This window comes from Thunnus thynnus, chromosome 24 (assembly GCF_963924715.1).
Source record: "Thunnus thynnus chromosome 24, fThuThy2.1, whole genome shotgun sequence".
Classification (NCBI taxonomy): domain Eukaryota; kingdom Metazoa; phylum Chordata; class Actinopteri; order Scombriformes; family Scombridae; genus Thunnus; species Thunnus thynnus.
Genome location: NC_089540.1, coordinates 20478275 through 20489521, shown reverse-complemented (window position 1 = coordinate 20489521; position 11247 = coordinate 20478275). Strand labels below are relative to the sequence as shown.

At 39.4% G+C, this 11247-nt stretch overlaps 4 protein-coding genes across 9 annotated transcripts in view; 3 read left to right on the top strand and 1 right to left on the bottom strand.

The window, feature by feature from the left end:
• Positions 1-11247, top strand: part of LOC137176846 (NLR family CARD domain-containing protein 3-like) — a 376610-nt gene that overhangs the window by 264933 nt on the left and 100430 nt on the right. The window lies entirely within an intron of this gene.
• The window catches only part of LOC137176844 (NACHT, LRR and PYD domains-containing protein 3-like), a 277333-nt gene that overhangs the window by 178959 nt on the left and 87127 nt on the right, over positions 1-11247 (bottom strand). The window lies entirely within an intron of this gene.
• Positions 1-11247, top strand: part of LOC137176849 (NLR family CARD domain-containing protein 3-like) — a 232215-nt gene that overhangs the window by 203615 nt on the left and 17353 nt on the right. The window lies entirely within an intron of this gene.
• Positions 170-3516, top strand: LOC137177271 (putative claudin-24). Its single transcript, XM_067583448.1, has one exon. It carries the CDS (start codon positions 851-853, stop codon positions 1517-1519), a length of 669 nt encoding a protein of 222 aa, XP_067439549.1. The 5' UTR covers positions 170-850; the 3' UTR covers positions 1520-3516.

Genomic DNA, 11247 nt, shown 5'->3' with positions numbered 1-11247 from the left:
CAAATTCAGGTTTTTTGGTGATCAAAAGAGTAAATGAACAACTGGAGAGAGCAGAGAACTACAATAAAAAATGCTTATTTTGAATGTAGTTCTTAACCACAGAGTTTTAGACAGTTTAATGTTTCAAAGTGTCTCAAAGTTTGTATAAATTGACATTTTCTGGATGTTTGATCAGAAATCTGAAGTCACTACAAACTTCCACAGATCTCTGAAATATTCCTGTCATATTATTCTTTTATTTATCTTTGAATACAGAGATGAAAATCCTGCATCTGTCTCTCTGGTTGCCAGGCCTGGATGTTGTGTATGGGTTGCTATGGACACCAGAGAAACTTCTTCCTGTTTTCTCAGCTCTAATTGCACTCTGTCCTGAACAGAGTTCCTGAACAGACATCAGGTAAAAAAATAAAAAAAAATAAAATAAAAAAAATCGTCTACTTTTGTTGGCAGCGCTGTGGGGGGGCAGGGCGGGGTGGTGGTGGGGGGGAGACAAAGCGAGGAAGCAGAGATGCCGAGAACTTCAGACGGAGATTTGAGCATCGATAACATCCTGTCTCAATCCAACGACATCCTGCCTGCAGGCGGCTCAATGATGCTGTTGTTTGCACTATGTCCCCTCTGGGGGCTGGCAGAGTGATGGGGGGGGTGAGGCTTGGCAGAGTCACCGCTCTCCTCTCAGCTGGAGACGAGTGTTGAATGTTGGACCGGCTTTTTCCGAGTCTGGCGGCCTTCACAGGATATCACTCTGACGGACTGATGCCCTGGAAAGGAGCCCCCCCCTCCTGACAGCGAGGTAAAGAGTGGGACGAACAGGAGACCCGGGGATCATCAGACTTGGAACGGCGCCGTCATGGAACCGAGTATCTGTGTTCTGGAGCTGCTGGGGGTCTTGTTCTCCGGGGGGGCCTGGCTGTGCTCACTGGCCACCACCCTGATGTCCACCTGGCTCACGCTCTCCACAGATCTGCTCCCCACGGAGAGCTATGAGCTGGGCCTGTGGGAGACCTGCGTGGTGCAGGAGCTGGGGGCGCTGGAGTGCCGGCCATACGACAGCCTGCTGGGTCTGCCGCCGGACATCATGCTGGCCCGGATCCTCATGTGCGTGACGCTGGCCGCCGGCCTGCTGGCACTGCTGCTCGCCATCCCCGGCATGCACGTGGTCAACAGCTGCGCTGGCCGGCTGGAGGACCTGCGGTGCAAGCGGGCAATGAAGATGGCGGGGGGGGCGCTGTGCCTGGTGGCTGGGGTCCTGGGGCTCATCCCAGTGTCATACATCGCCCACCTCACCGTACTGCGGTACTTCGATGAGTCGTTGCCAGAGCTGCTGCCGCGCTGGGAGTTCGGGGACGCACTGTTCTGTGGCTGGACGGCAGGTGTGCTGCACCTGGTGGCGGGAACTCTGCTGCTCACTTCCTGTTTATGTCTGCAGAAGGAAAACTGTAACTCATCCATCCCCATCCCTCTGGTCAGGGTGCAGCCGGGACGCCCCTCCATCAGGACCAGGTCTGAGTATGTCTGAGACCCGTCAGGGACACCACAAGTCTGTTTCCAAACCTGCTCTCTGTCATATTAGTCCTCTCATGTCCTTCATCACAAATAAATTCAGCCCAAACGGAACATCATAACACAAAGTCTAAACTCTTTAAAAGGTCTAAAAGTTAACACCACTGGACATTTTCTGGATGTTGGATCAGGAATCTCCCATGAGATGAACAAAAACTTTAAATTAGTGATCTCAGGCTGAAGTTTGAGGGGATGTCTCAAAAATGATGCTTTCTAAAAAACAAATTTAGGTTGTTCCATGTTTTTTTGGTGATCAAACATCGAAAGAGCACGAAACTGCAATAAAATGCTTATTTTCTCAACTTAGCTCTTAACCACAGAGTTTTAAACAGTTTAAATGTTTTGTGTCTAAAAATTTGTATAAATTGACAGATTCTGGATAATAAATTAGAAATCTTCCATGAGACAAGAGATCTTAAATTGCCTACAGATTCCAAACATCAGGCTGACATTTTGAGGAATGATACTTCCTCATTATGTCAAACTCGTCCTCTCGTCTCCTTCATCATGAACAAACTCCACTTTATCAAAAAGTCTAAATGTTTTAAACTCTTTAAAAGGTCTACATGTTTACAGCACTGAGACGACAAAACAAACATTGTTCAAATCCACAGAAGTTTAAATTCTACCTGAGATCTCAAACTATGTCAGCATGAAATTGACGCTTCAACATGAACAAATTCAGGTTTTTAGTGCTCCAAGGTCCAAAAGTAACATCTGGGCAGAGCATAAACTGCACTGCAAATGCTTATCTTCTCAGTGTAATTCCTCATCAGAAAGGTCTAGACATTTTAAATGTTGTGTTAAAGTTGAAGCAAGCAACATTTTCTGGATATTAGGTCAAACATCCTTTCAAACTCCTGCTTTTAAAAATCTACAGAACTTTTTCTACAGAAATTTTACTTGAGATCCCAGACCACTTCAGGCAGACGTTTGGGGAAGTATGTCTGAAATTATGCAAAAATTGAAAATCTAAATCCAGGAAGATCACAAAACTGCAATGGAAATTCTTATTTTCTCAATTAACCAATAAAATTTAAACTGTTTATTTCAGATTGTAGAAGAAGATTTCTAACCTGACAACCACAAAATATCAAGTGGAGCAAACTTTTAGATTCTTTTAAAGAGTTGAAACCTCAAACTTCAAAAGTAATTCACAGGTTTAAAGTCTTATTGGCCTTTATTTCAGCTCCAACATAAATATAATTTCTTCTTTTCAGTTTCAGTCTTTCAGATGTTTTTGTTTTTTATTCTTCACACATTTTAATGGAGCCAAAGACACAGAAGAGTTTTATCAGTGTTTGACTGCGTGTCTCTTTGTGTGTGCAGCTAAAACATGTTTAAATCTCTTTGTTTCATTGTCTGGTGGCACAACTTCATCCTATCTTACCTTCAGCAGTGAGGATGGAAAGAAAAAAAGATGATTTATTGATTAAATTCATGAAAAATGCTAAAAAGTATTATTGAAGGTGATTAATGAGTTCAGTTTGGAGTAAAGAAAATGCATTTTAGTGTTTAAAAAACTGAGATCAGAATGAAAAACAGGACAAAATGTGTATATACGTATATTTGTATATTGTGTTTGTTGTTTGTCAGAGAGAAGATGATGCTGCTGATGTGTTTTTGTTTAAAATCACTTTATGTTCAATCAGATCCAGAGGAAAGCTTTGGAACATATTATTATGATTATGATAAATGCATTGAATCAAGTTGTGAACATCATTAGCAGACGATTGTAAAGATGAGCAGCGTGTAAATAATAATGAGCAGAAAATAAAAAAGTTATTTCAGTGTGTTTGTGTGACTCTGCTCAGTGTAAAGATTTTAAATATCTGCTAAGAAGTAAAGATGAGCAGGAGGACGAGGAGCAGCTGGATCTGTGTTTTAATTTACAGTTAATATTCTCCTTAAATAGATTCTTGTATCAGGCAGCAACTATCAGAAACATCATGTCATTTTAAGTCGGGTTAAACACTTTATTTGATTTTATTAGCTGAGGAGACAGTGATTCTGTAGAAAGTTACTGTAATAAAATAAGAATAAACATAAATATCTGTAAGAAAAATATACAGGACACATGTAGAAAATGCAAACTGCACTATAGGCAGGAAACATTTGCTTTCCTCATTATAATGTGATGTAACAGCTGGATTTTGATCAGAAAAATAACTCCAGCTCTCAGTTGAATTCAGTATTTCACTCTAAAACGTAATACTGTAAAACAAAAAAAGTATTTTTACAGATTTTTCCTGTATTTCAAAAATACATGAAAATGTTTATAAAACCACAAAAATATACAGTGAATTTACATGTTTGATGTAAAATAACATGAAAAATGTGTAACTTGTATTACACTTAAAATTATCTTAAATTAAGTAGACTGATGCAGTTATAGACCTGATAACCTGTTTTACAAAAGTATTTTGACATTTTAAAAAATGTAAATCAAATATTTATAAGTGGAGTATAATTTTATTACATTAAATATAGATTAGTATAGAATATTTTATATAAAATTATGCAATTAAAGTCAATTTTAACCGTACATTCTATGTGTTATAGCACTCACAGTACATTTTTATAGGCAATGTAATAGTTTTTATAGGTGGAAATTTATTTTATTTATTTATCATGAAAAAAAAAAACACTACACTGAAGATTTCATGTAAAATTAGAGCTACAAACTGTATTTTAATTATGGAAAATTACTGTATGTTTATGAGATGTTATTTTCTGTTGTTTTACAGTATTTTATTGGCGCCCAGCTGTGGGAATATTATCATTCTTTTCCTTTTTGTTTTCTACAGTGTGGAGTAAAGTAGCATAAAATGGAAATACTCCAGTAAAGTACAAGTACCTGAGTACCTGTGGACTTATACTGCAGGCATCTCAGAGCTGAAACAGCTGGTTTCCTCTGTAGCAGTGGATTAATTAACGATGCAGCTGTTCATCAGCAAACTGAAATACAGTCACACCGAAAACAAACTTCTCTTTCATTAACAACAGATATGATCAACAACAATTATACTAAATGTATAATATATATTATATACTATTATATTATAGATTTTAAACTCATGAGCTCGTGTTTGTTCTTCTTGTCTATGCAGAGTATCTCCTTTTCACCTTAAATCTCAGTTTAACACCTGGACGTACCTGCAGGATTAATGACATCACAGCTATACTTCCACTCCACTACATTTCAGAGGGAAATATTGTACTTTCTACTCCACTACATTTATTTGACAGCTGTAGTTACTTTCCAGATGAAGATTTGACACAATGGATAATATAACAAGCTTTTAAAATACAACACATTGTTAAAGATGAAACCAGTGGTTTCCAACCTTTTTGGCTTTTGACGTCTTACAAAAAGCAGTGTGTAGTCGGGGTCACATTTCACATGTCTATGAGTTGTTAACAGCTCCACCAAATAGTGATTTTTCCCTCTAAACTTCTCACATGCTTTCATTTCAATAAATGTTCAAATGATCCAATATTTCAGCAAAAATCAAAGATTAGAGAAAAAGTCCAAAAACTGAAAACATATTTGTGTATCAGAACTTTGTTTTTTCTTCTTTCCTCTCCCATTAATCATCTCACCACCCCTCAGATTTATCTGCTGACCCTTTGGAGGGGCCCCGACCCCTAGGTTGGGAACCACTGGACTAAACTAGCTAACTGTATATAAAGTAGTGTAAACTAGCTCCACCTCCAGCAGCTACAACAGTAACATGCTGCTCTAACACTGATGCTTCACTATTAATAATCTAATGATGTCATATATAATAATATATCAGTCAGAGGGACCAAACACTACTTTTACTGCAATACTTTAACTACATCAAGCTCATAATACTTATGTACTTTTACTGCAATACTTTAACTACATCAAGCTCATAATACTTATGTCCTTTTACTGCAATACTTTAACTACATCAAGCTCATAATACTTATGTACTTTTACTGTAGTAGGATGTTTCATGCAGGACTTTTACTTGTAATGGAGTATTTTTACATTGTTGCATTGGTACTTTTACTGCAGTATTTGAAGAAACAACATGTTTGCAGACAACACGACTTCCTCCTCGGTGTATGTATGTATGTTTCCTGATGTTGGCTGGTCGGAGCTCCTCCGCCTGCCTCCATGTTGCAGCTGAAAGCTGCCTTTGTTGAGCTTTCACAATACGCTCATTATGCCATTATGCCCCCCCCTCAACTGTAATCTCACTATCTGCCTCCAGCCAGCGGTTGGCTCCACATCAGTCGACCACAGCTACCGTGTCATGTGACTTCCATACAGAGGCTTAACGTCCAGAGACACGATCCACCCACTGATTTTCATTATTTTATTATTTTATTATTTCTAGATGAGGTGAAGTTCCAGTCTCCAGATGTCTTTATGTTTTGTCTTTTTGTCAAATTATGTCTGCATGAAACTAAATATGAATGTCACACTTTTTAATTGCCTATAAACATCCATTCAGATCACTGTTATGGGTTCAGATCAAATCAAACCTCATGATGACACTGCAAATAAAGGAAGGGGTCACAGTTTTTCAAGTGTGTCTTAAAACAACGTTCAGGAGCCCAAATGAGCATTAAAGCTGTTTTTCTTGCTGTAATCATTCCTCCTGTTCATACTGACCATTAGAAGATCCCTTCATAATGACCTTACAATGGAAGTGATGGAGGACAAAATCCACAGTCTGAAGCTAATATGAAGCTTCAGCGTCCAAATGAGTCAAATCAAGTAGATATCTTTCAACGTTACAGTCTTTTTAGTGCCAAAGTTCCTCTTTTTGTTACTATACTTCCACCTGCAGCTCAACAGGGAAACACTGTCCGAGGAAACACAAAGAGGGAATTTGATGCAAAAAAAATGGAAACGTGTCTGATATCCAGTTGATATGACTAACTCAGACTGATGAAGCTGAATAGAAGCTTCACACAGACTTTTAAATGACTGTGTGGACACACTGTGGATTTTGGCCTCCATCACTTCCGTTGAAAACACATTTGAAGAGGGTCATCTAGACGAGTTCCTGTTGGGAGGAAACATTTTCCTGTTTGGTATCCTCCAGTTTCTGTGAAAAGGGGTTTTCCTGTTGTTTAGTGGGGCGTCTTTTGTTTACCTTCACATTTGAAGGATCTTTTAATATCCGGTATGAACAGGAGGAATAATTACAGCGAGGAAAACCTCTTTCACTGTTCACATGTACACCTGACTGCTGGTTTAAGACACACTGGAAACATTGTGAACCTGTTAAAACTCTCAAGCAGCAGCTGAGGTTTTTGAAAAAATACCACTTTGTTTTCCTGAATCACCTCCACATCTCAGGTTTGCTGCTTCTTGACAGTTTTTCCAGGTGGAAAAGCAGCCCAGCCAATCAGAGCCTTGTGGGCATCATATTGCTTGAGTCTACATGACAAATGTTACGCAGTAATCGGTCAGATTTCAGTCCTGGTTGGTAACTGCAGCAGTGGTTCACATAGAAAAGCTTCTTTATCAGACATTAACAAGTTTGTACGATAGTCTTCTCTTTTAGCACTTTTCTCTTGTAAAATTAAAAAATACAGTTTGAAAACATAAATCTCACCTTTGTGTCAGTTGTCTGAGTTTGTTTTTGAGTGCAACGTTTTCTTCACCTTATTGTGATGCATCAAACTATAATGAGCTCACTACTGCCCCCTGAGGCCGGAGGGCAGAAACACCTGCTGCTACCTGATGGTGAACTGCAGTCGTAGTGTTCCCCCCCCCCCCCCCCCATGACAACAAGGGGCAACAATGAGCCAATTATACAGTAGCAACACAAAGGTGAGATTTATGTGAAGTGTTGTCAAACAGTATTTTTCAGTTACAGTTAAAAAACTGTAACATGTGGGGTTTACTGTTGCCATGACAACACCATGTTTCACAAACCTTAACAAAGTGATCATTTTAACCCAAATGTTGGGACTCGGTTAGGAGCAGGTTTGGTTATTAGCAATAAGTAATAATTATCAAAGATAATTATTAATTATTAGAAATCAACTGAATTATTAATGTGAATTAATGATAACAGGCCACCACCCAGAGGTCAGGGACTAACAACCAAACAGTGAATATCGTCTTAAGAAGGGGTGCTCATCCAAGAATATCAACATCTGGGAGATATGAATATTACAGGATAAACAGTGAAGTTTCAACAAGCTGCTATCACAGTATGTTTACACAGGCAACTTCACTTTAAATACACAACAGAGTTTATTCACTTTACCAATATCAATTATAAATCAATAACACTTCAATTAACAAACATCATACAACTAAACTAAAGCAAGCAATATAAACAACAGTGGTTATAAACAGCAAGACAAACATACAGCACTAACAGATGTGTGTGTGTGTGTGTGTGTGTGTGTGTGTGTGTGTGTGTGTGTGTGTGTGTGTGTGTGTTACAAGGGGGGAGGGTGTGAACCACATGAGGTTACATCACGCGAGAGTTCTGGTCAACAGGGTTGACCGCCAGATTTGAACAGAAGGGTGAAAGCACCAAAGAACAAAAGATCAGTGACCGTGAGGAGAAATGGCGTTTGCTTTTATTTTCACTGAGACGTGGAGTGCGAACATCTTTATCTGTCGGCCATGGTCTGATTTCAACAAATAAAATGCAACCAGCGGTCTCACACACGATGGCGAGCTAGCACAAAGCAGTTGGACAAACACAAATCAGTTTAGCGTGATAAACACAACCAAAACAAACAGCAAACAGCAGTAATACTTCACTGTATCTCTGCAGCAACAACCGGACTCACAGTCTGTTAATTTGTTAATTTCACAACAACAGCAGTAAAGCTGAAAATAACACTTTACTTGTGTCACTTAAGGAAGCGAGTAGGGTGTGTTTCAGTCCGTCTTTTGGGTCCGGCTCGGTTCTTTGGACTCTGATGACAGTCGTCCTGCTCTGTCAGTGGGTTCATGGCAGCTGATCCTCGGCGGAGTTGGAGTCGACTCACTTAAAGACTAGCGGGGCACAGAGGTTATGATTCGTCTTTCTTCTGCAGGAAGGGTTGAGAGTGCTGGGTTGCACAGCGGTCCTTTGGCTCCAGTAACATGCTCTGTTGAACACAGAGAAAATCTCTACTCGTCCAGCAAGGTTGAGATTGTGTGGCCCAGTTAGAGTTTAATGTATGTATGGGGGTAGTTCCTCATAGCTGTGGAAACAGCTGGAAGCAGTGACCGCAGCTGGAAGAGCAGTTTGGGGGTATTGCCAATATTTGTGTTGCTAGGCAACACATGTCTGATGGATGATGTTGTCCTGCCGATTACTGCCGATATGGCTGCCAGATTAGATAACGCTCCTATGTGTCGTTCTGGAGTCACATGGTCATCGTTTAATTTGGAGGACTTGTTGGTATATAAAGATAGCGAGGTGTGACGTCAGCTGTTGTTTGATTGGAGCCGCTTTGAAGCCCAGAGCTGCTGCCTCTAGTCGACAGCAGGTATCGTAATAAGTTTACACTAAACCTAGTGAAATATTGTGACTTCAGTCTGACTCAAATCCTGGAGCGGGGGAATGCAGCAGGTGAGCCAACTGTCAATCACAGCTGTCAATCAACGCCCACAAGGCAGACATTGAAGACCCTGTTTACAAGTGGACAGATCTAAATACAAGCGTAAACGGCCGCAAAGACGTAATAGGAAAATTCGTCATCAGTGCAGGACATGGAGGTTGTTTTAGTGACAGCTCGCCAACGCCAAATGACTTTGTCCCCCCAGGATCAACAGTTGGACCAGCCTGTACATGTATATTAGTTCTTGAGACATTTTTGTCGTCTTAGCTAGCCTGTGCGAAAAAAATCTGGTGCTTGTCTGGCGACAGACTGATGTAATAGCTATGCGCGGGGTCCTTTGACCCTCTAGCAGAAATGAATGACGTAGGCAGTAAGGAAACCTCAAACAATGACTGACTTAGTATTTCTAGAGACGAGTTGAGGCTTTTTGAATGGGAGTCAGCTGATCTGACAGTCCCAACAGGACAGATTTGCTGCTGCAGATTAGTCGTACAGTATATAAGCATGATTTCATGGAGACAGTTACAGAACACAGGTCTGTGTCCTCACAGCGATATATAAACACACACACAGTAACACACACTCAAACCAAACATGAAAGCTGGAGCTGCAGGACCTCACAGCCCTCTGGCTTCTCTTTAATTGCTCTTTTCCTTTTCGGGACAATAGAGTGGTGATTTGGAAAAAACCTGATTTGGGGGGTGGTAGGTGCGTCATGTGGACCTGACAGGACGTGAACCCCTCGCCCTCGCATTGTTCCTCAGCTACTCTCATCATGAAGCCAAATAGGGAAACGCTACCACTGCAGCTCGCTCTGCCAACGCTGGCAAACATGAGGTGCAGACACTGCAGACAGACGTCAGGATGTAGAAGCAGGTCCCAGGTGGTTTACAACAACGTCCCGTCTCTGAACCTTTATTACAAATCCATTAAATGTTCTTCAGATATTCTGTAGGCTGACAATCGAAGCATGAAACCCTGAAGAACAGTTTTTTTTGTAGTTTTATCCATAAGATCTAAGTACCTTTAAACTGTATCAACAGTGCTGTTATTTCATCAGTCCGCTCCAGTTCATAACGTGACCTCACTGAAAAGGAATAATGACAATATAGTTTAATGTCTCAGCATGTTTATTCTGTTATAAGAACACAAACTATAGCAGAAAAGGAGGAAGGAAAGAAATCTTATCTACAGGACTTGACCTTGAAGAACAACAGCGAATAAAAACAAAAAATAAAGTCATAAATCATCCGTAAAGCTTTTCGTCTGGAGGTTCTGAAACTCTTTACCCACAGATAAAATCACAGCTGTAACTTTAACCACAAGCTAATCTTTAATATGTTTTCTTTTGATTTTTATGAATATATTTAATAATAATGATATATTTGTGAATGCCACAGTTTGAGACTATTTTAGAAAGCTTTTTCTTTCTTATATTGGTTGCTCGTTGTTGTTTTTCACTCTGCCCCTTTTTTCTGGTTATTTTATATTTAGTTTTTTGCCTCAGTCAGGTGTAATTTTAACATTTAACTAGTTAGTCATTAAAATGATAATAAAACAATAATGGTTCAAGAGTTGAAATTTAAAGGGCCTCAAACGCAAAATGATCCCTCCATTTCTGTCACATCACATCAAATGTATTTTGATCTGGGATCAATAACAGAGACAGTCGTGCAACAGAAAAGAATGAAGAATAAAAAACAGCTGATTCGTTCAAAATTTAAGCTGCTAACTTAAAAATGTGTGTTAACTGAACTAAAGTTGAAGAAATCATTGTGTGAATTGTGAAAATGTAAAATTAACTGAGATGAACTCATGTTTATAAATTCTGAAATAATCTGAAAATGAAAATCAAGTTGAATTAAAATCTACATTCAGATCATTTGATTCCACCACATTCCCGTGAGATGTTTTACAGTTTTGTGTCGACACTTTTTGCAATAAATAATAATATAATAAACACAAAAATCACTGACATGAAGAGGAAACATCAAGCAAAAACATTTATAATCTGATCAGATATTTTCATACTCATTCATTAAATTACACAAACGTGTGCTGCCTGTTTTCACTTCCTCACCACAGCTACAGATTCACAACTTTAGCTGAAATATATATAATTTCTTT

Bases quoted from the DNA above. Each gene is read 5' to 3' on its own strand.
- LOC137177271 (XM_067583448.1), top strand. From the start codon at position 851: ATGGAACCGAGTATCTGTGTTCTGGAGCTGCTGGGGGTCTTGTTCTCC.